The 24,942-nt window shown below is 35.8% G+C and overlaps 1 protein-coding gene across 1 annotated transcript in view; it reads left to right on the top strand.

The window, feature by feature from the left end:
- CCDC102B (coiled-coil domain containing 102B) overlaps positions 1-24,942 on the top strand; it is a gene marked incomplete at its 5' end in the record, with an annotated part of 139,922 nt that overhangs the window by 110,165 nt on the left and 4,815 nt on the right. The window contains 1 exon segment of the mRNA XM_080821576.1: positions 18,166-18,375. Coding sequence (XP_080677702.1) covers positions 18,166-18,375 — 210 coding nt within the window.

Below are 24,942 nucleotides of genomic sequence, written 5' to 3'. Positions count from 1 at the left end.
TGCGTTTCCCTCATGATGAGTGATGTTGAGCATCTTTTCATGTGTCTATTGGCCATCTGGATGTCTTCTTTGGAGAAATTTCTGTTTACATCTTCTGCCATTTTTTAAACTGGATTATTTGCTTTTTAGCAGTTGAAAAATTCTGATTCTTATTTTATTTTCTATTTTAATAGTTTTGCATGGATACTGCATTCCTTTTTTCTGTTTGTGACAAAGTGGGTAGGATTTTCCTAGGCAAGCAAGAATAAATAACGATAGGTGGTTTTATGGAAATGGTGCAATAATGAAGAGTGTGTGTGGGATATGTACTTAATTTCTTAGTTCTAGAGTATTTCCTTTGGTTGATACACTGAAAGGACTGAGTTTGTTTGTTTGCTTTTAACTAAAGATTTTAGGTAGAGGACTGCAGATTAATCTGTACTCTGATTCTTTGATAGGGGACTTAATAGCAACTTCTTGCTTTCCAATTTTTCTTTACCTAGAAATATCCAAATGAAAACCCTACTTTCAAGGGTATAGTTCCCCCATAAGTGGTCCCACCTCAGGACTGAAAGCTATTATCTTTCATACTTTCTAAGCTCCTTTCTTACATTTCTTACAGTAGCTAGTATTCTGGTCCTCCAGGTCTGAGATTTCCTCTTGGTATCTCTCTTAGTATCTCCCTCTGAAGGGTGATGTGATGTTCCCTGCTGGGAGTCCTCCCTAGCTGGTGTTCCCTCTTCTGCATAATTCCCCTCTAACTCTGCTCCTGTATTGTCTCCAGAGAGGACTTTGCAGTTCTCGGATATATATTTTAACTCTTGTGAGTCAGGGTTTCTATTAAACTAAGTCTCTTAATTCTATTTGCAGAATGACTGATTTTATTTTTTCCCACTGCTGATTTTTGGAGGCTGTGTGGAGAGATAGGGATTTAGCATGTGGTCATGCTCTAAACTGTGATTCCAAAAGACACTATTGTTTGACCATGGGTGGTCATTTATTATAGCATTGATTACAGAAAATAACTTTAAGAAACTTACTGTTTGGATATTGGAAAACAGATATCTAAATAACTCATAGGCCAAAGAAAGATATTTAACAGAATATAAGACTGAAAGATAAAAGCCCTGAAATCTTGAGGGATGCTGCAAAATTTAGGGATATTTATAACATCAAGGACTATATTAGGAAACAGTTATGTCTACCATGGGATGGTGACTCTCAGATCTCAATTACAGGGAACGTAATTAACCCAGAACTCCAGCTGCTGTACTCTGAAATCAGGCAGTTAAGATCCCACTTCCCACAGGCTACTCAGGTAGAGGGCAGTCTCCTTGTTTTGGGGAGATGTGACCTCCTCACTAGTGACTTTGACTTAACAGCTCCTCCATGGCCTCACCCAATTCTCCTTGGACCTCGCTGACATCTAAGATGATTTCATCCAACCTTCCTTCCACCTCCATATCTAAGTCAGTACTGATTGTAGTCCAGCTGCCCCCTGACTCTCCTGGCTCCCTCTCATTTTCTCTCATACTAATTCCTCCTAATAAAGTCATGGCTTTTTTAATCCCATTGTATAGCTGCTTCTTGGGGAGTACCTAGGGTAACAAAATAACAATGACCAAAAAAATTAACAAGCTAATTTGTAGCACAAAAAATAAAAATGGGGGGCGCCTGGGTGGCTCAGTGGGTTAGGGCCTCTGCCTTCGGCCCGGGTCATGATCCCAAGGTCCTGGGATCGGGCCCCGCGTCGGGCTCTCCGCTCAGCGGGGAGCCTGCTTCCGTTCCTCTCTCTCTGCCTGCCTCTCTGCCTACTTGCGATCTCTGTCTGTCAAATAAATAAATAAAATCTTTAAAAAAATAAAAATAAAAAATAAAAATAAAAATGGGCGTGGAAAGAAGGAAAGATGGTATTAGGAATTAATAATATATTTAGAAAGTGTAATAGAGACAGTAAACAAAGCCAGAAGTTGGTTCTTCAAAAAAAAGAAAAAAGAAACTAAAATGAAATTTAAGTAAAATTAATCAAGAGCTTTAATTAGAAAATAATAGTAACAAAAAAAGGACACAGCTTTAGGTAGAGCAGAGATTCACAAAGAAAGGGAAACACTAGGAAGGCATGACACTAAAAAAATAAAATCTTACAAGAAATAAGTTATTGACCAGAAAAATACAGCTTTACCCAGTATGACTCTTATGCAAATAGAAAGCCTAAATGGATTTATAACATCATATAAAGGAAATTAAAAATTAATAAATTAAGACTCTTCCTACAATAAAATTCCAGTATCAGGACACTTGATGGTTAAGTTCTACCATTCAAAGTAAATAATTCCAATTTTATAGAACATATTCCAGGAGGAAAAAGGGGAAAAATTTTCCAACTTTATCCACTGTGTTAGTTTAATGTTAATATTGCATCTAGACAGGAATGATACAAGAAAGGGATATGACAGTCATTCTCACACATAAATATAGTGGCAAAAATATTAACCAAATAGAAGTAGTCTTAATCTGATAGTGAGTGAAAACAATTTGGTTTGTCACAGGAATAAAAGGTGTATTTTAACATTAGATCATCTATTATATAAATCAGCACATTAAACATTCTAAAAGAAAAAATTATGTGGTTATTTCAAAATTCACATAAAAACAGTTACTACAACTTATTTCATGATTTTACGGAAAAACATTTTAGCACACTGGGAATCAAAGTGGATTTTTGCAACTTGATAGAATAGCAAAATTTTAGAGCAAATATTTAATGATGGAGTATCATCTTTATTTTTTTAGGGAGAGAGGGAGGGAGTGTGAGAGCTCTGGGGCCTGCGTGGGAAGGGGCAGAGGGAAACTTTGGCAGGCTCATGCCCACCATGGAGCCAATGCAGGGCTCAGTCTCACAACCCTAAGATCATGACCTGAACTGAAATCAAGAATTGGACGCTTAACCCATTGAGCCATCCAGGCATACCCTGATATCACTTTCTTTTTTTTTTTTTAAGAGTTTATTTATTTATTTGACAGATAGAGATCACAAGTAGGCAGAGAGGCAGGCAGAGAGAGAGAGGGAAGCAGGCTCCCCACCGAGCAGAGAGCCCGATGTGGGGCTCGATCCCAGGATCCCGGGATCATGACCTGAGCCGAAGGCAGAGGTTTTAACCCACTGAGCCACCCAGGCACCCCAATGGTATCACTTTCTTAATTTAAGATTCTCCTCCAGATGCCAGGCAGTTCAACAAAAGAAGAAAAATTAATAAAATTATAAGAATTGGAAAGATATAAAATTATAATAATCACAGATGATATAATTCTCTATTTAGAAAATACAAAGTAGTCTACAAAACATAATTCATGAGAGTTTAAAGATACTGCTGGGTATAAAATCAATTAAGTATATATACACCAACAAAAATTTATATACGTAATATTTGTATATAATACATAATAAATAGAGCAGTATTTGTGCAATGATTGATAGACTAATCGAATAAGAGACCTGAATCAGAGCCACACACATATGGACAGTTGATCTGTCAACAGATTTGTCATTGCATGCCATTAATGAATGGAGGAGTCAGTAAAAAGTGCTGGCTTCAGATTAAAGATGAATGGAAGGGATTAACTTGCCTCATTATAAAATTAATCTTTTAAATGAACACTCTAATTTTAATGTGAAAAAAAGATGGTGTAATTCTGGCTTGATCAATAAGACTAATTTTTATTCTTCACGATTTTTTTTAAAGAATTCATCAATGTATCTCTTTTGTCAAATTTCCCCCCAAATCAGATATCAAAAAGCAGCAAGCATATTTAAAACATGAATGTGTTATACCAAGTCATTCTTGATGTAAAGTGGTCATGTAGGGATGCTTGTAAATACGTGACACTGTTTCATTTTTACATCGTTGTACTTTTCTACCGTTTTCTCCTATAAATTATATATACACTTTTTTTCCTTCATAGCTCACTGTTAATAATTAAAGTTAACTTTCTCTTTTATCTGAACTATCAGAGTACATACAATTAATCAGTATACCTTCTAGTAAAATGATACTGAGAACTATCAAAATCTCTGAGAAGACCTGTTGGCAATTTTTTTTAGGGAGAGAGAGCAAGATCTGGGTTGGAGAGGCAGAGGGGGAAGGAGAGAGACAATCTCAGGCAAGTTTCACGCTCAGCATGGAGCCCAGTGGAGGGTCCAGTCTCACCACGCTGAGATCATGACCTCAGCCAAAACCAAGAGTTGGACACTCAACCAACTGTGCCACCCAGGCGCCCTGTTTGTCTACATTTACTTTTAGGCGATATTTTGAAGATAAAGAAAGTCTACCTTTCATAGTTTGCTTAATTTCATCTTTCTTATAATGTATTTATTTTCCTAATGCAGATATCTTGCTAAGGATTGTGTGTTTACATAGGTTTTCTTAGTAATAGAGCCACGTGAGGATGCAGTTAACCCATGGCAAAATTAAGTCCCATTAAACACCTTATATAAACCTCTGGTTCCTGTTCTCACTGGAACAAGATCCACATTTTAAACCCTCTGCTGTGTTTCACATCTCAGGTTCTGGAAGTCCTGCTTCTGTAAAGTTCATGCCTGATCAAGTTTGTAAGAAATCCACTGCAGCAGAGCAAAGCTTGGCAGGAGAGTGGCAGAAAAGCATCTTTTCACTATTTTGTTTTTAGATTATGGCTTTTCTCTGGCTTTTCTGGGACATTCTCATAAAACAATTTTCTATGTTTAACATAAATGTGATTATTCATATTTTTAAATCTTAACAGAGGTGATTATTACATATCTACATCATTTTTCAATGATTCTACAGTGAAATGGAGAAAATATTTGTATGTGAAATTCTGTAACACCAGTAAGAATTTTTTAGACTGCCTGGCTGTTGCAAAATCAGGGGTCCAAAATACCCATTTAGAGTTTTTACTTGTGAAATCTGTAAGCTTTCTCTGCCAGAGTATAAGTAAAGTCTTTATACATGTATTTTCCTTGTCATTCTAACATATATTGACTTATTTATACATAGATACTGTGTTCTTGTGTAATTAGCTTACATTGCTTTTGATTCATGTTCAATCCAGGATATGTATTTTTGCCTCCTTTTTTATTGAAGTATAATTAACTTATATTGTTTTAGTGTCAGATGTACAATATAATGATTCAACAATTGTATACATTACTCAGTGCTCATCACAGTCAGTGTACTCTTAATCCCCTTTATCTATTTCACCCCTCCCCCACCAACCTCCCCTCTGGCAACCACCTGTTTATTCTCTATATTTAAGAATCTGTATTTTTTGGTCTCTTTTTCCCTTGTTATTTCATTTGATCTGTTTCTTAAATTCCACACATGAGTGAAATCACATGATATTTATCTTTCTTTGGATGACTTGTTTTACTCAGCATGATACCATCTAGCTCTATCCATGTTGTTGCAAATGTCAAGATCTCATTCACCTTTATGGCTGAGTAATATTCCAGTGCGGGGGTTGTATATCACATCTTCTCTATCTATTCATCTATTGATGGACATTTGGGTTGCTGTTGTATTTTAGTTATGTAAATAATCTTCCAATAAACATAGGTATGCATATATCTTTTCAAATTAGTATTTTCTTTTTTTAAAGATTTTATTTGTTTATTTGACAGAGATTACAAGAAGGCAGCGAGGCAGGCAGAGAGAGAGGGGGAAGCAGACTCAACACTGAGCAGAGAGCCCGATGTGGGGCTCGATCCCAGGACGCTGGGATCATGACCTGAGCCGAAGGCAGAGGCTTTAACCCACTGAGCCAACCAGGCCCCCTCAAATTAGTATTTTCATTTCCTTAGGGTAAATACCCAGTAGTGGAATTATTGGGTAATATGGTAATTCTATCTTTAATTTCTTGAGGAGTCTCCTTAGTGTTTTCCAGTGTCTTCACCAGTTTGCATTCTCACCAGAGTGCGTGAAGTTTTCTTTCCCTCTGGCTATCCTCCTTTGGAAAAAAAAAAAGTTAATTTGTACTTCACTAAAATTTATAACTTTTGCTATAAAGACACTATTAAGATAATTAAAACACAAGTCAAAGATTAGTAAGACATATCTGTAAAACAGGGGTGCCTGGGTGTCTTAGTGGGTTAAAGCCTCTGCTTTCGGCTCAGGTCATGGTCCCAGGGTCCTGGGATCGAGCCCCGCATCGGACTCTCTTCTCAGCAGGGAGCCTGCTTCCTCCTCTCTCTCTGCCTGCCTCTCTGCTTACTTGTGATCTCTCTCTGTCAAAAAAAAAAAAAAAGACATATTTGTAAAACATATATCTGGTAAAGGATGAATGTCCAAAATATGAAAAGGTCCCTTTTTTAAAAAATTTTTATTCAGCTTTATTTTTTGAAGACGTTTTAGGGTTACCACAAAATTGAGGGTAAAATAATAGAGATTTATACTTCCTACCCCAGACATGCATAGCCTCCCCCATTATCAAATCTATCACAGAGTGGCACATTGTAACAACTGAAGAACTACACTGTCACGGCATTATCACCCGAAGTCCATAGTTTACATTAAGGTTCAGTATTGATGTTATACATTATATGGATTTGAACAATTATATAAGGTATCTATCATTACGGTATCATATACAATATTTTCACTGCTCTAACAATCTCTGTGCTCCATCTGCTTATTCTTCCCTATCTTCAACCTCTCCTTTTACCCCCTACAACTTCTAAAAAACACTAATATTTTTCGGTGTCTCCAATTTTTCTTTTTCCAGAATGCCATATAGTTGGAATCCTACAGTATGAAGCCTCTTCAAATTGGCTTTGTAATAATACACATTTAAGATTCCTTCACACCTTTTTATGGTTTGATTGCTCATTTCTTTTCGGGGCTTCATTATATTCCCTTGTCTGGACATCCTTCAGTTTATCCCTTCACCTACTGAAGGGCACCTTGTTTGCTTCAAGTTTTGGCAATTATAAATAAGGCTGCAGTAGACAGTCTAGTGTGGCTTTTTAGGCTTATTTTTTATATTGTTATTTTATTTTTTTATTTCTTGTGCAGCTTTCTGTGCAGACGTAGTTTTTAGTTCCATTGGGCAAATACCAAGGTGCATGATCACTAGATAGTATGATAAGAACATGTTTAGTTTTGTAAGAAGCCACAAAACTCTCTTTCAAAGTGGCCATGTTCTTCTGCATTCCCACCAGCAATGCAAGGCGTTCCTGTGGCTCCAAAGTCTCACCAGCACTTGGTGGTATCAGTGTTCTGGATTTTCACCGTTCTAATAGGTGTGTAGTGTCATCCCCTTGTTTTAATATGCATTTTCCTGATGATGTATGATGTGAAACGTCTTTTCATATATTATTTTACATCTGTATATCTTCTTAGAAAGATGTCTGTTATCTGTAGATCTCGGGCCCATTTTCAAATGGGTTTTTTTCTGTTGTTAAATTTAAAGAATTCTTTCTGTACTTTGGATAACGGTCCTTTGTCAGATATGTTTTTTGCAAATATTTTCTTTCAGTCTTAGGCTTATCTTGACACTGTTTTTCACAGAGTAGAAATTTTTAATTTTCATGGTCTAATTTATCAACTATTTCTTTCATGAATCACGCCTTTAGCTATGTATCTAAAAAGCCATCACCAAATCCATGGTCATCTAAATTTTCTCCTGTGCTATATATTTTCTGAGTAGTTTTGCATTTTTGTGTTTTACATCTGATTTGTGATCCATTTTGAGTTAATTTTTTAAGGGTGTAGTGTCTGTATCTAGATTATTTCTTTTGCATGTGGTTCCCTCTTCTTTTATTTAACTTTGGCACACATTTGATTTCAAGTTAGTTCTGGGGATGGCTCTTTAATTTTTGAAATTCTCCAAAGATTTAAAATGAATTAAAGTAACTAAAATACATGTGACATTGCCCCTTACTAAAATCATTTATTGTTCTCTTGACTTCTGGTAAAAGAGGGTGTGAGCTATCACTGAGCTGTATTTAACTGTGGGCAGGTGGGAAGTAGACTTTAATTTAGGAGAGAGTTTATGCAATTCTTATTTGTGATTTTAAGACTTAGAGAAAGAATGTTAAAAGACCCTGGGGTGGGATGACATCAGTAATATGCACACTGCATTAGGTTTGAGTTGCCAGACTTTTTTTTTTTTTTTTTAATTTTTTTATTTTAATAAACATATAATGTATTTTTATCCCCAGGGGTACAGGTCTGTGAATCGTCTGGTTTACACATTTCACAGCACTCATCATAGCACATACCCTCCCCAATGTCCATTTCCCCACCACCCTCTCCCATCCCCCTTCCCCCCCGCAACCCTCAGTCTGTTTCTTGAGATTGAGTCTTTTATGGTTTGTCTCCCTCCCAATCCCATCTTTTCATTTTTTCTTTTCCTACCTCCCCCCAAACCCCCCCACCTTGCATCTCCACTTCCTCATATCAAAGAGATCATATGATAGTTATATTTCTCCGATTGACTTATTTCGCTAAGCATGATACCCTCTAGTTCCATCCACGTCGTCGCAAATGGCAAGATTTCATGTCTTTTGATGGCTGCATAGTATTCCATTGTGTATATATACCACATCTTCTTTATCCATTCATCTGTTGATGGACATCTAGGCGCTTTCCACAGTTTGGCTATTGTGGACATTGCTGCTATAAACATTCGGGTGCATGTGCCCCTTCGGAGCACTACGTTTGTATCTTTAGGATATATACCCAGGAGTGCAATTGCTGGGTCGTAGGGTAGCTCTATTTTCAGTTTTTTGAGGAACCTCCACACTGTTTTCCAGAGTGGTTGCACCAGCTTGCATTCCCACCAACAGTGTAGGAGGGTTCCCCTCTCTCCGCATCCTCGCCAGCATCTGTCATTTCTTGACTTGTTAATTTTAGCCATTCTGACTGGTGTGAGGTGGTATCTCATTGTGGTTTTGATTTGTATTTCCCTGATGCCGAGTGATGTGGAGCATTTTTTCATGTGTCTGTTGGCCATCTGGATGTCTTCCTTGCAGAAATGTCTGTTCATGTCCTCTGCCCATTTCTTGACTGGATTATTTGTTCTTTGGGTATTGAGTTTGATAAGCTCTTTATAGATTTTGGATACGAGCCCTTTATCTGATATGTCGTTTGCAAATATCTTCTCCCATTCTGTCAGTTGTCTTTTGGTTTTGTTAACTGTTTCCTTTGCTGTGCAAAAGCTTTTGATCTTGATGAAATCCCAATAGTTCATTTTTGCCCTTGCTTCTGTTGCCTTTGGCGATGTTCCTAGGAAGAAGTTGCTGCGGTGGAGGTCAAAGAGGTTGCTGCCTGCATTGTCCTCAAGGATTTTGATAGATTCCTTTCGCACATTGAGGTCCTTCATCCACTTTGAGTCTATTTTCGTGTGTGGTGTAAGGAAATAGTCCAATTTCATTTTTCTGCATGTGGCTGTCCAATTTTCCCAGCACCATTTGTTGAAGAGGCTGTCTTTTTTCCATTGGATATTCTTTCCTGCTTTGTCGAAGATTAGTTGACCATAGAGTTGAGGGTCTATTTCTGGGCTCTCTATTCTGTTCCATTGGTCTATATGTCTGTTTTTGTGCCAGTACCATACTGTCTTGATGATGACAGCTTTGTAATAGAGCTTGAAGTCTGGAATTGTGATACCACCGACTTTGGCTTTCTTTTTCAATATTCCTTTGGCTATTCGAGGTCTTTTCTGGTTCCGTATAAATTTTAGGATTATTTGTTCTATTTCTTTAAAAAAAATGGATGGGATTTTGATAGGGATTGCATTAAATGTGTAGATTGCTTTAGGTAAAATAGACATTTTCACAATATTTGTTCTTCCAATCCATGAGCATGGAATATTTTTCCATTTCTTTGTGTCTTCCTCAATTTCTTTCATGAGTACTTTATAGTTTTCTGAGTATAGATTCTTTACCTCTTTGGTTAGATTTATTCCTAGGTATCTTATGGTTTTGGGTACGATTGTAAATGGGACTGACTCCTCAATTTCTCTTTCTTCTGTCTTGTTGTTAGTGTAAAGAAATGCGACTGATTTCTGTGCATTGACTTTATATCCTGACACTTTACTGAATTCCTGTATAAGTTCTAGCAGTTTTGGAGTGGAGCCTTTTGGGTTTTCCACATATAGTATCATATCATCTGCAAAGAGTGATAGTTTGACTTCTTCTTTGCCGATTTGGATGCCTTTAATTTCTTTTTGTTGTCTGATTGCTGAGGCTAGGACTTCTAGTACTATATTGAACAGCAGTGGTGATAACGGACATCCCTGCCGTGTTCCTGACCTTAGCGGAAAAGCTTTCAGTTTTTCTCCATTGAGAATGATATTTGCGGTGGGTTTTTCATAGATGGCTTTGATAATGTTGAGGTATGTGCCTTCTATCCCTACACTTTGAAGAGTTTTAATCAGGAAGGGATGCTGCACTTTGTCAAACGCTTTTTCAGCATCTATTGAGAGTATCATATGGTTCTTACTCTTTCTTTTATTAATGTATTGTATCACATTGATGGATTTGCGGATGTTGAACCAACCTTGCAGCCCTGGAATAAATCCCACTTGGTCGTGGTGAATAATCCTTTTAATGTACTGTTGGATCCTATTGGCCAGTATTTTGGTGAGAATTTTCGCATCTGTGTTCATCAAGGATATTGGTCTGTAATTCTCTTTTTTGGTGGGATCCTTGTCTGGTTTTGGGATCAAGGTGATGCTGGCCTCATAGAATGAGTTTGGAAGTTTTCCTTCCATTTCTATTTTTTGGAACAGTTTCAGGAGAATAGGAATTAATTCTTCTTTAAATGTTTGGTAGAATTCCCCTGGGAAGCCATCTGGTCCTGGACTTTTGTTTGTTTGGAGATTTTTGATGACTGTTTCAATCTCCTTACTGGTTATGGGTCTGTTCAGGTTATCTATTTCTTCCTGGTTCAGTTGTGGTAGTTTATACATCTCTAGAAATGTATCCATTTCTTCCAGGTTGTCAAATTTGTTGCCATAGAGTTGCTCGTAGTATGTTCTTATAATTGTTTGTATTTCTTTGGTGTTGGTTGTGATCTCTCCTCTTTCATTCATGATTTTATTTATTTGCGTCCTTTCTCTTTTCTTTTTGATAAGTCTGGCCAGGGGCTTATCAATCTTATTAATTCTTTCAAAGAACCAGCTCCTAGTTTTGTTGATTTGTTCTATTGTTTTTTTAGTTTCTATTTCATTGATTTCTGCTCTGATCTTTATGATTTCTCTTCTCCTGCTGGGTTTAGGCTTTCTTTGTTGTTCTCTCTCCAGCTCCTTTAGGTGTAGGGTTAGGTTGTGTATTTGAGACCTTTCTTGTTTCTTGAGAAAGGCTTGCACTGCTATATATTTTCCTTTCAGGACTGCCTTTGTTGTGTCCCACAGATTTTGAACTGTTGTGTTTTCATTATCATTTGTTTCCATGAATTTTTTCAATTCTTCTTTAATTTCCTGGTTGACCCATTCATTTTTTAGAAGGATGCTGTTTAGTCTCCATGTATTTGCGTTCTTTCCAAATTTCCTCTTGTGATTGAGTTCGAGCTTCAGAGCATTGTGGTCTGAAAATATGCAGGGAATGATCTCGATCTTTTGGTACCGATTGAGACCTGATTTATGACCCAGGATGTGGTCTATTCTGGAGAATGTTCCATGTGCACTAGAGAAGAATGTATATTCTGTTGCTTTGGGATGGAATGTTCTGAATATATCTGTGATGTCCATCTGGTCCAGTGTGTCATTTAAGGCCTTTATTTCCTTGTTGATCTTTTGCTTAGATGATCTGTCCATTTCAGTGAGGGGAGTGTTAAAGTCCCCTGCTATTATTGTATTACTGTCGATGTATTTCTTTGATTTTGTTATTAATTGGTTTATATAGTTGGCTGCTCCCATGTTAGGGGCATAGATATTTAAGATTGTTAGATCTTGTTGGACAGACCCTTTGAGTATGATATAGTGTCCTTCCTCATCTCTTATTATAGTCTTTGGCTTAAAATCTAATTGATCTGATATAAGGATTGCCACCCCAGCTTTCTTCTGATGTCCATTAGCATGGTACATTGTTTTCCACCCCCTCACTTTAAATCTGGAGGTGTCTTCGGGTCTAAAATGAGTTTCTTGTAGGCAGCATATAGATGGGTTTTGTTTTTTTATCCATTCTGATACCCTGTGTCTTTTGATTGGGGCATTTAGCCCATTAACATTCAGGGTAACTATTGAGAGATATGAATTTAGTGCCATTGTATTGCCTGTAAGATGATTGTTACTGTGTATTGTTTCTGTTTCTTTCTGATCTTTCTGGGATTGTTGCTCTTCTTGTCTTCGATTTCCCGTTGGATTTATAGGTGTTCACAATGGTTAGATAAGCTATCTAGCTGATCTCCTGCTACCCGATGTCGTCTCAGCCTGCTACTTCTCCGTCATCTTGACTCCTCCGAGTTGCCAGACTTTTTAATGTGAGTCCACAGAATTGTTTTTCTTTTGAATTAGTCTCTTGGTAGAGAAAGATGAAACAAGATCAAAACCCCAAAATATATCAAAGGAAAACATACTTTTGCTGTAATGTAGTACAATGGTTTCAAAATATGGTGGGTACAACTGCAAAGGGATATAGATATATTAACAGCTAATTTGTTAGCATGGTATGGGTATAATGAGCTCAGGACTGGAACCAGGGAGGAACTGTAAGTGAACCATAGCTTCGACTGTTTGCCTTCCTTGAGAATTACTTCTACTCTTAAGGACCCCAGTTTCCTCATGGCAGGAAGTACAAATTTACAGGATTATTGTAAGGATAAGAAATAACATATATAGCTTTACAAGAAAAATATATTACCCTCAGTAATAATCTCATATTGCTAGAAAATAGCAAGCTTCCTGCCTTTTGCCTCTTACTTCCAAAATCACAGTTTGTAATGTGATTTTATGGCTGACTTTTCTGAAATGAAAATTCTGAATATTTGCAAATATATTATTGGAATATCCACATGGCTTTAGGTGACTCCTCACTAGCCTGCAGAATGCTACATAGTACATTCTGTTGGAGTTTTTCTCAGTTAACAATGTCCATTTGCAAAACGATTGTCATCTTGATAAAATATAAAAAATTAAGATACTATTGTCATCTGTCATTATTTGATTTGGCTGATGATTTTTTTTCTTTATTTTTTAATTTTTAAATATTTTATTTATTTGTTTGAGATAAAGGGAGAGAATGAGCAATGGGGAGGGACAGAGGGAGAGGGAGAGAGAGAAGCAGACTCCCTACTGAGCAGGAAACCTGACGTGGGGCCTGATCCCAGGACTCAGAGATCATGACCTGAGCAGAAGGCAGATGCTCAGCTGACTGAGCCACCTAGGTGTCCCTGTTTTTTTTTTTTTCTTTAGAAAGAGAAAATCACATGAAATATTTGAGTTTGGAATAAATATTTCCCCTAAATAAAATAATTTCTGCTTTATAAGACTAGGCTGTAGGAAATATTTTTCATATTTTATAAAAAAAAAATGGAGGCTTTCAAGATAAAGAGGATTGGGACTCAACTATAGGTCATTCTACTGGAAGTCTTCTGTCTACATCAGTGCATTTACCTGCCACAGAATGCAGTGGAGATATGCCAAGAGCAATGAGTTAAGAGTAAATCTAAGAAATCCTACCAATGTTGCGTACGATAAGCTAAATAACTGACTCTTCCAGGATGCTTTCTTAATTTTGCTTTGTGTCTCAGTGTTGTAATTGAAACCTAGGAAGGCTCTTTCCTAGAGACTACCATTGTGTACTTCTCCTTCCTCCAACAGAACTTATAGATTATTTAAATAGCATGTGTCAGGTCCAGACTGATGAACAAAATGACATGGTTCTGGGTTCATAAACTTACATTCTAGTTATTGTGTTGATTAGAATCTTTGATGTTCTTTCAATAGCATTAAGCAGCAATAACATTGAGTGAGATGAAAATGTTTAGAAATGACCCCATAGTTCTATCTTTGGGAATAATCGCAATATTACATTTTCCACAAGCGACTCAGATAATTCTTATATTCACATTTACTTTCAGGAACCACTGCCTGCTTGTCTAGATTTCATATCATACTCTACCCTACACCTAATATTTCATGATAGAACTCTTGGCTCTTGTAATGTTCAAACCTATTTCCTGCTTCTTTTATTGAAACATTCTTGCCTTGAATCTGCCTCTTTGACTTCTTAAACTTCAGATTCCAAGCTTGCATATTACCCCTTCAAATAACCTCTGATTGCCTCATTTATTTCAGGCCTTTCTTATAGCACTCAGGGGATTTCATCCCTCATATGAGTTTATGCCCAATTTATGCCTATATTTGTATTTTGTCAATAGAATATTTGGTGCCTCTTATGTAAGAGATACTAAATAGTATTTGTTAAACACTTGAATAGTTGTTTGGGTGTTTACATATTTTTATCAATGTTTATTTTGTTAATACTTTATTTATTTATTTGACACAGAGAGAGAGAGAGAGAGAGAGAGCGAGCGAGCGTGCACAGGCAGAGGGAGAGGGAGAAGCAGGCTCCCCATTGAGCAGGAAGCCCAATGTAGGGCTTGATCCCAGGACCCTGAGATCATGACCTGAGCCAAAGGCAGACTTAACTGATTGAGCCACCCAGGTTCCCCTATTCTCAATGTTTAATATGCATAACATTGGAATCATTAAATAAAAAAGTATTTTACCAGTTACTCCTTAGATAATATATTTTCACATTAAAAATTCTAGAAAACATTTTTTCAATGACTCCCATATTACCTGAAATTTATTTAACAATAGTACCCACTATTAGTGAAAATTCATAGTATATTAGAATGAAAATATTTTAGGATTTTTTTCTTGATCACTAAAAGCAAATAAATGGAATTCCATTTCAATTTGATATGATTATTAGAATTGCTTACAATAAATTCTGAAAGCTTAAAATAGTACCTGATTTTTACTTTCTTTTCATCTTGCATTCAGTTGAATGTCTTTTAAGATTTATTTATTTTGGAGAGAGAGAGAGAGAGCACAAGCCAGAGGGCAGTGCAGAGGGAGAGAGCATATGGAGCAGACTCCCCACTGAGGGCAAAGCCCAAGGTGGGCTAGAGCTCACAGCCCTGAGTCATGACTTGAGCCAGAATCAAGGAAATCAGGAGTCTGAGGCTTAACTGACTGAGCCACCCAGGCTCCCCTCAGTTGAATGGGTTTTTTAATGTTAATAGATTTTCATATGATTCTTAGAAAAGAATAATCGGATAAGAAAAAATTTTGTAAAATGAAAACAGAAATAAAACTGTTTATAGTATTTATGATGTTCCAATTTCTACATAACCTTTACCTTTTTGCTGTGTGTTGTATACATAAATTTATGAAATAATTGCTCTGTCAATAACTTGCAAATAGCAAATAATCAGATATCATTATTTAAGATTTGTTGTTACAACTGATAAAATCATTCCTTCCTTCAATTATTATTTTTAAGATTTAGAGTTTATTCATTCAAACCATCTGTTACTTATATAAAACCTGAGTTCTACCTGTAATCTGCTATCAGGTACAAAATTGACAGGAATTTCTTTTAAATGCCTACGGTTTCACAAAACATTGACATGACATATTTGTCCTTGGCCAGAAATACATATGTTTTCCCAAAATTAATTTTTCATCACCAAGTTAATGACTTTTTGTCATAGCTTTATTATTTTCATTCTCATAAGTGATGTGATAATATCAAAAAGTTTAAGCATTATTCTTAATAATTAAAAAAATGACATGTTGGTAATTGGATTTTGAAATACTGTTTTCATCTCGTATTCCCAAATAGATCCCCTACATGTTAAACCACATCATCCTAAATTGATCCCTGGGGCGCCTGGGTAGTTCAGTGGGTTGAGTGTCTGACTTGATTTCGGCTTGGGTCATGATCTCTCCGGGTCCTGGGATCAAGCTGGCGTCAGACTCCTCACTCAGCAGAGATCCAATCTCTCTCCCTCTGCCCCTCCTCCCCAACTTGAATGCATAGGCTCACACTCTGTCTCTCAAATAAATCTTTAAAAATAAAATAAAATAAAATAAAATTTGATCCCTTAGTTTATTGTATGTAATTGATAAACAAGGTCTAGTCCCAAGAATGTAATTTTTTGTTTCCTGCTTTTTAGAAGCCAGAGCTTCTCTTAGATTTGGGAACAGAACATTTTCTACAATAATGGTACAATTTTATGTATATGAAAAAGCAGACTTTAGAGAGTTTTTAACCAAATCCATTTCCAAAGATGTTTTCAAGTCTAACATTTTTCTTCTTTTTTAAAAAGTCTGACATTTTTAAGTTGATTTTTATTAAGTTGACTTGTCTTTTAGAATTTATAATGTCATGAAAAATATTTTATAATAGTCTGATACTAATCAATACTCTTCAGTCAAGCCATTTGGAACTAACAAGGTAAAAATAAATAATTTCCAATTTTTATTCTTAACAATGTAAAAATGTCTCCTATTTTAATCATGTTACATGGTTCAGAAGGCATTTCAAATAATTGATTTCTTTCAGTCCTTATAATTCCACAAATTCGATGAATCTGGTGTCCTTGTCTTAATTTTATTTAAAAACAGGAACAGAAAGAAGAAACATATATCAGATTCAGCCAATGAGAAAGTGACAGAATCAGGACTATGTTCCAGTTGTTTTTCTACTGTGAAGAATGGCTTCACCATTAGATTTATGCCATGAAATTACTTTGACATTTGGATATACGTATGCCCAAATTTATGGAAGAAATAACTGTATAATTATTTTCCCAAATTATAATACCACAATTTCTTCTCTAAGTAGAATATTGCTATGTAAAATGTTTTCCTCTCTATTTAATTAATTTTACTTTCCACAAACCCTGTCACATTGGGGAATAAATTGACCATATTGGGGATCTGAAGTTAACAGATTAACCTTACCCACGGAATCAGTGGTAAATCAGGATTAGAATTCAGTGCTCAGAATTAGACTTTAGAGCTGAAAGAATTACTAATCATTTCTACTTAAAACATCCAGCACAAGAAAAAAAATCATTACAAGCAAACATAATTCAACCACATTCTAATAATGAGCAACTTTTTAACATAATAAGACTACATAAAACTAACACATTTGATATTGTGTCTTTAAAGTCTAAATTTAAAAAATGTTAAAATAAAAACTGACCAAGGGAGATATTAAAATTACCCTAAATCCATTAAATCAAAACTTCTAGAGGTAGGTTCTGGTCATTGGCAACTGTAAACATTTCTCTAGGAGAATCTCATGTGCAGCCTTGGTTGGGCACCATGGGGTGAAAGCAGAGGTAAGCAAACTTTTTCTGTAAGGGGCCAGATAGTAAATAATCGAGGCTTTGCTGGTCATATAGTCTCTATCCCAACAGCTCAACTCTGCCATTGTTAGTGTGAAAACAATCATAAGCAACCAATGAATGTGGTTGCATTACAATACAGCTGTGTTTATGACACTGAAATTTGAATTTTATATAATGTTAATGTGTCTGAAATAGTACTTAAATTTTTTTTTCAAAAAGAAAACCATTATGGAATATACTGAAATGAATGGGTCAGATTTGGCCACCTGGCCGTGGTTGCCAACCTCTCTTCCCTAGAAATCCAATTAACCACTGATTCCGTGTGTTTGACTTTATTTTACAGTACTCTAATTGTGGAATTTATACTATTCTATTACCTTCATTTTTCTTTGCTCTCCATGACCAGCATAATATGTGGAACTTGAAAGGTATAGGAAATAAATAAATAAATGACTGAATGAATATGTGAGCTATATCTGTGCAACCAGAATTGCCCAAGAAATTATTTTGCACCTTCTCAATCAATAAATGTTCACCATTTAAGTGGAGGTTGTTGGCAGGATACCATAGTTTTTTACCTGACATATTTACTTGACAAATACGGTCTGTATGGTTATAGACATAGAGCCTTCCTGCTGGCTCTATTGATCTAGGGCATGGCATGGTCTTAGGACCTTTGTGTTGTTCACAACTTTTCAGACAAATATGGTTTCCTTTTAAAAATTTTACTTAACGTATCTGTGAACCTTTGTTAGTGGGGGCTTTTTTGCTCTGTGCCTTGCCTTTTGGCAATTACAAGTGCTACATGTTGTCTCTTTGTGTTTTCTGTGTTTAGCTAGAGAGATTGCAGGCTGAAAATATCTCGGAGTGGGACAAGAGGGAAATACTTGAAACAGAAAAGCAAGGACTGGAAAAAGAAAATAGAAAACTCAAGGCTCAGGTGAAAGAAATGGAAGAGCTCCTGGATGGGAAAAACAGATTCAGTGCAAACTCTCAAAGTTCTGATTTCAAGACATCACAAATTGATCTGCAGGAGCAAAGCAAGGTATGGGTTCCCCCCGGGAAGCAATGTTCTCACTCACTACACATGCCCCTGATGCTTGGTAGCTGCTGCCTCCCTTTTACCCACCTCCCAATCTGAATATTTTCTTTTGTGTTACTTAACATCTGATCACTTGCTCTCTCTGTCATTGTAAGGTAGAATAACATTGTTCATGAATATGAACACAGAGTGTCACACATTTTGTATGAAAATGTTAGAATAGGACAAATCTGACTGTTTCAGTCTTTTCCAAAAGGAAGAAAAAACCAAAGTCATCTTTGTGTTTTTTGTTTCCTTTTATACTTTTGTCTCAGTATTTTTCAAGCAACAGATCCTATTTCTCAATAAGTAAATTTCTCCATTAGTTTGAGCAGCTGTGGGCTAAGCATTTGTCAGTAGTGATACTATCTGCATAAACATTTCAATTTAGCTGAAGTTTACTCTCTTCTGGTTCTCTTTTAGTTTCAGAGAAATTATTTTTTAGTCAATTCAGTGCATCATTTGGCAAATAACTTTTATAGGCTATAATGTAAATATTAAAACTAGAATTAAATTCACCATCTGATTTTGAGAACTTCAGGTTTTTGGAATTGTTTTATCCTAAAGCCAATAGACATAATTCCTGCTATAGATAGGGTTTTTAAAAATAAATAGTTTTTAGATTTAAAAAATAGTTTCTTAATGGCAGTTGCAATTTGTGTGTTTTTGGGTCAACATGCTGGAAAACATTTACATCTTGTTTCTATTTCTTCCATTAAAGTACCTATAGTATCTTAATGCACAATTCTGTTATTTCACTCAATCTCTTTAACAGTGAATTAAAAGTGAGTTTGATAAGTTCATATTTTTTAATTATATAAGTAGTTCATACTCATAGGAGCTCTAACACCTAAATGGCCAGAAAAAGTGAATCCCATATCACTTTTCCTTATTCTTTGCTATTCGAGGGATTAATTGCAAATGCAAGATTAAATCACATTAGAATTCCGTGACTTGGCAGTACCGATATCTGAAGTGAAATATTATAGTCAGTAATCATAATTCTCATTATATGTATTCAGAAACCAGCCATAATAGTGTATTTGGTTCTGACATATACAACTGATAAATCTGTTTTTGTGCAGATTTCTACTTGTGAAAGTACAGAATTATTTCAATTATGAAACAAGTTTTGATCATCAAAATACCTGCTTGTGTTTGACTCACTTGAACAGAACAAGCCTTTATATTATACTCTGTGTCTGGTCACTGCTGTAGAAGCTGAGTGATATGAAGATTAATGAATTGTTATCCCTGCCCAGCCTGGGCTTAAAGTCTATATAGGGAGATAAACACATAAATTATTATCAGTAGTATAACATGTTGATTGATAATAAAGTAAAATGGGAATACAGAGGAAGCAATTCATTCTAGTTCATTTTGATTCCTATCTAGTTACATCAAAATGTGATACTATAAAGCATGTCAGGAAATATGAGGGCTGACTGGGGACTGTTTGGAACTGACATATGTCAGTTGGCATGTCCAGTTGACAGGGCACAGAGTCCAGACCTGGGCTCTTTGGGACAAGTGTAGATCTTCATCTTAGGAATAGACAGAACTTGGAAACTGAAGATTCCGGAAGGTCTAACCAAACCAATGGGTATGTTCATCAGTTAGAAAACTCTTCCTTAAGTATATATTATCTTGATGACCAGGAAGAGGTGTTGATTATTCTTATGCTCTTCATTAAGAATTCAGACTCACTACTTGGACCAAAATAATTACTTAGCATAGAGCAGCTGTAGGTCAGAATCCTTGGTGCCACAGAGATCCCCTCTAGGATCAAGATTTAAATGTCCCCAAATGCCAGATGAACCAAGCTGCATATAAAACATGCCTAAGTCCAGAGAATACTATAGACTTTATTATAACATGAAGTCAAATTGTAATTTTAACATTATTTTGATAAAAACTAATTTATATGCATATAAATTAGGCATTTAAGTATCACGTAAGGGTACCCTGTGTACATAGGTATGTAATTACCATGTAGAAGCAGCATATATCTATGTGAATATAATTTCTATATATAAGTGACACTGGAAATAGGTGCTGACATGTAACAAAACAGTAACCAGTCAATTGTCACTCTCTGAAAGAGTTGTAAAGTCTTATTATGTTATCTTTATATCTAATCACATTTAACAAGTGTCTGTGACAGACACAAAACTGCCTGCTTTTCACAGAAATCGCCAAATCAATATATTGTGTTAATTTCTTGAACTTTTAACATTCTCATTGTTCAGTGAATTTTTTTTATAAATTCTTGCTTATACAAGAAGGGAAGAATTTCACATATATATTTGAAATATACAGTGCTATATTTTGCATACATTTTTACATTTTTTTGGCCTTAGTATTATAGGGAATAAATTTTTAAAGTAAGTATCTTTTCATTTTAAATGGCACTGTTGGGGCGCCTGGTTGGGTCAGTGGGTTAAGCGTCAACTTTTGGCTCAGGTCATGATCTTGGGGTCCTGGGATCGAGCCCCACATCGGGCTCCCTGCAGACTCTGCTTCTCTGCCTGCCCTCCCCCCATGTACACTCTCTCGTTCTCACAAATAAGTAAAAATCTTTAAAAAAAAATAAAGTAAGTCGCACTGTTAATTTAAGGACAAAGATTCTCCTTAATACAAATGATCCCATCACATAAACCTCCATCTGGTGGTTGTTTTTAATGTCCTATGTTGAGGCTCTGTGCACATCAATCTTTTACAATTAAAAAAAACCAGTACACCTGAACTTTTTTTTTTTTTTTTTTTTGGCAGAGAGAGAGGTCACAAGTAGGCGGAGAGGCAGGCAGAGAGAGAGAGGGGGAAGCAGGCTCCCTGCCGAGCAGAGAGCCCGATGCGGGGCTCGATCCCAGGACCCTGGGATCATGACCTGAGCTGAAGGCAGAGGCTTAACCCACTGAGCCACCCAGGTGCCCCCACCTGAACTTTTAATGAATAGACTGGAAACTTACTGATCAGTACAAACATTTGAGAGGTGGGACTGTGCCTAGGAGAGACACAGACAGAAGGAAGTATCAAGACAACTGGTAAATCACGTGATTAAGAAAAGTGCATCTTCAACGGTGAAAGGAAAAGGAAGCTTTAAGGACTTCAAGGATTCTACTCTCTTCTGAGCTTTTGCTTCCACCTCCCCTCCTCCCTTTGTTCCCTTCCAGGGACTTTTGGGACAGAGAGAAGAGGAAAGGAGAAGACAAATGAGGGACAGAGAAGGGAAAAGTGGTGTGTGTCCACTCTAAAGGGAGAAGACATAACAAAATAACCAAGATGGAAACGGACACATATAAGCTAATATTTATCAAACTATGTCCTGATTTTGCTATAATAGAGAAAAGTAGAATTGTAATTCCCAACCATTTTCCTAAATATGATTCCTATCCTGTAAATGCTGATTTATTTTTTTACTTTATTGAAGTGAGACTGATTTTTTACCTGGAAAGCCTCAATTCTGTTGATACGCAGTATATGTATTCTCCATGCCAAATAATACTTCTTAAAGTGAAAAGTTATTGGAAAAAGTGGTCAATATTCTACTGGGTAAAGCCCCATAAACCAGTCAACATGCCTCTCATGAAGCTTTTTGGAGGCTTGTTTTCTTAAATCATTCTGGCAACTGAATCCCTTCCTTCAGGTCACACTCTGGGTCATTTTCAGAAAGTTAATGTGACAGAGTGGTAATTGATGTGTCTTAGGAAAATGATGAATTAGTCTAAGAGTGCAAAGGCCATCAAAGTCAATTCCTAATGAATTTACTTTTCTGATGGTGTCTATTCCTTGAGTCGGAATGACATTTATTTTATTTAGTAACTTTACCCTCAGAAATATTTTATTTTCATTCAGAGGTCTAGCAAAAATTTAACTTTTCCTCATTCACGATTTCTCTTTCGAAACCTTTGCTCATATTATTGAATAATTTAAGAATAAAAATATCCTTAAAATGTTATAAAATAATAATTTAAATATAGAATAACATAATATGATGTTATTAGATAGGGTCATTTCATGTTTTTCTTTAACTATCCTTACATAGCTTTGCTTCCTGAGCTACATTAGAAATTTTAATTTTTAATATAGTGATTAGGAAAACAGTGTATTACTATAGAGACTTTTGGATATATGGAAATTTTTAACCGTTTCATAGGTGGGATATATTTTATATATAAAAATAAAAATAATTCATTTTGAAAAATGTCTTCTTTGTAGCAAAACATTAAGCTACATTGGATGTCTTTTATGAATTGATAATTGAGTTATTTCATAAAACTTAGAAACACATCCATGATTTTGTGTACATTTTAACAAAAGTCAATGGGATTGTGTGGTTGAGCCCAACAATGTTCTTTTCCCAAGAATTTCTGAGGTTACCAGAGATAGATTCTTAAGTACTATTTATGAATGTCATAAGGAGGTATCTACTGAAAGTTCCCACTGGATTGGAATAAATCAATATACTACACAATAGGGTGACATTTTCTCTAATATAATATGACTGCCCTCACTCATCCTTAAATACACACAGGCATGCTGCACACAAAATGCACATGCACACACATACAACAAATTGATTTTTATAAATAAACTCTAAAATAGGAGTTTTATTTTTTCTTTCTGTTTTGTGATTCTCCCCTGGGGAATAGGTACACAGATAGGATTTTGTATGTATGAAACCTTGTTTCTAGGAATATATTATCACTGGGTGGATTTCACTTTTTCTTATAAGCAAAATGCTGTCATAGCTAATTAAATTAAAATTATGAATAGTAAATCCCAACCCCTACTACAGTGTTCGGCACACCTTTTAAATGTGTTATCAAATGAATAAGTAAATTTATGTCCCATTTTCATTATTTAAATTTCATTGTATATTTTGATTTATCTTTAATTCTACTTTCCTTTTTATTCTATGTTAGAGGGCAATGAGGTCTATAAAGTTGTTGGAGGCTTCAAAATCTCTTTCTTGTATGTTAGATCAATGATATTTTATCCGATAGCCAGTTAAAATCAAGATGCAAATTTTAACACTTAGGTCACTTATATTTTGCAGATTTAGAACTTCATGAAATTTTATAGTATAAATTGTGACACTCAGATATGAAATTATATCATTTTGTGTTTGACATGTCTGGTGGACTACTAATAATCCACTATATTATTACAAAGTGATTGGCAGTTCACATAACTGTTATCGGTGGATTTATATTAGCTTGAGTTAAAGCACTGATAAAAAATAATATTTAGTTTCTTATTTAAAATGGCAAAACACTATGGTTCTAATGCTTCTTTAAAACTTAAGCTAAAATTCAAATTAAAAATAAAACTATAAGATGAGGGGAAAACCCATAGGTCTGAGACATTCACTATTTTGTTTTTCTTTTCCTTTTCATTTTTCTTAAAGTGAAATTACTTTACATGAAATTAAACATTTTAAAATGAATAACCTAGTGGCATTCAGCACATTCAAGATGTTGTACAACTACTGCCTTAATTGATGCCAGAGCATTTTCATCATCCCCACGGGAAACTCCGTAGGCATTACATAGCAGCTCCCCAAGCCTCGCTCCCCTGAACCTCCAGCAACCGCAAGCCTGCTCTCTGTCGAGCCGGATTTACCTGTTCTGGATATTTCATATGAACAGGATCATACAACCTGTAAATTTCTGTGTCTGGCTTCTTTAACTTACATATGGAGTGTTCAAGGTTCGTGTGTACATCAGTACTTCGTTTTCCTTTTGGTTGCATAGTATTTAATTCTGTGTTTATTCAACAATTTGTTCATTCATTTATGTGCCAGTGGGCACTTAGGTTATTTTCATCATTTGGGTTTTTCAAATGGTGCTATTATAAACACACAGGTACATGCCTTAATTTGAATACCTGCTTTCATTTATTTTAGGTACTTAACTAGAAGTAAAATTTCAGGGTCATATCGTAGTTCTATATTTAATGTTTGAGGAAGCCAATGAGTTTTTTCCCCCAGTGGCTGAACCGTTACCTTCCTATCACAATGTCTAAGAGTTCCTAGCTCCTCATATCCTCAGAAACACTTGTTCTTTTTTGTTTTTTGATTTGTGTTTTTAAAACTATACTCATCCTACTGGGTTTATAGTGTGGTACCTTATGGTGGTTTTGATTTGCATTTTCCTCATGACTAACGATTTTTAAAAATCCTTCTTTTTTGGAGAAATGTCTATTCAAGCTCTTTACCCCCACCCTCCTTTTTAAAAAGATTTTATTTATTTATTTATTTATTTGACAGAGAGAGAGAGAGAGAGAGAGAGAGCGAGAGCGCCAAAGGGAATACAAGCAGGGAAGAGAAGCAGACTCCCCACTGAGCAGGGAGCCCGATGCAGGGCTCAATCCCAGGGTACTAGGATCATGACCTCAGCAGAAGGCAGCGGCTTAATGACTGAGCCACACAGGCACTCCTCTCCCCCCAACCCTTTTTAAAGATTTTATTTATTTATTTGACAGAGAGAGATCACAAATAGGCAGAGAAGCAGGCTAGAGAGAGGAGGA

Source organism: Martes martes (assembly GCF_963455335.1).
Source record: "Martes martes genome assembly, chromosome: 13".
NCBI lineage: Eukaryota > Metazoa > Chordata > Mammalia > Carnivora > Mustelidae > Martes > Martes martes.
Note: the sequence above shows the minus strand (reverse complement) of the source record. Positions and strands in the feature narration are given on the sequence as shown.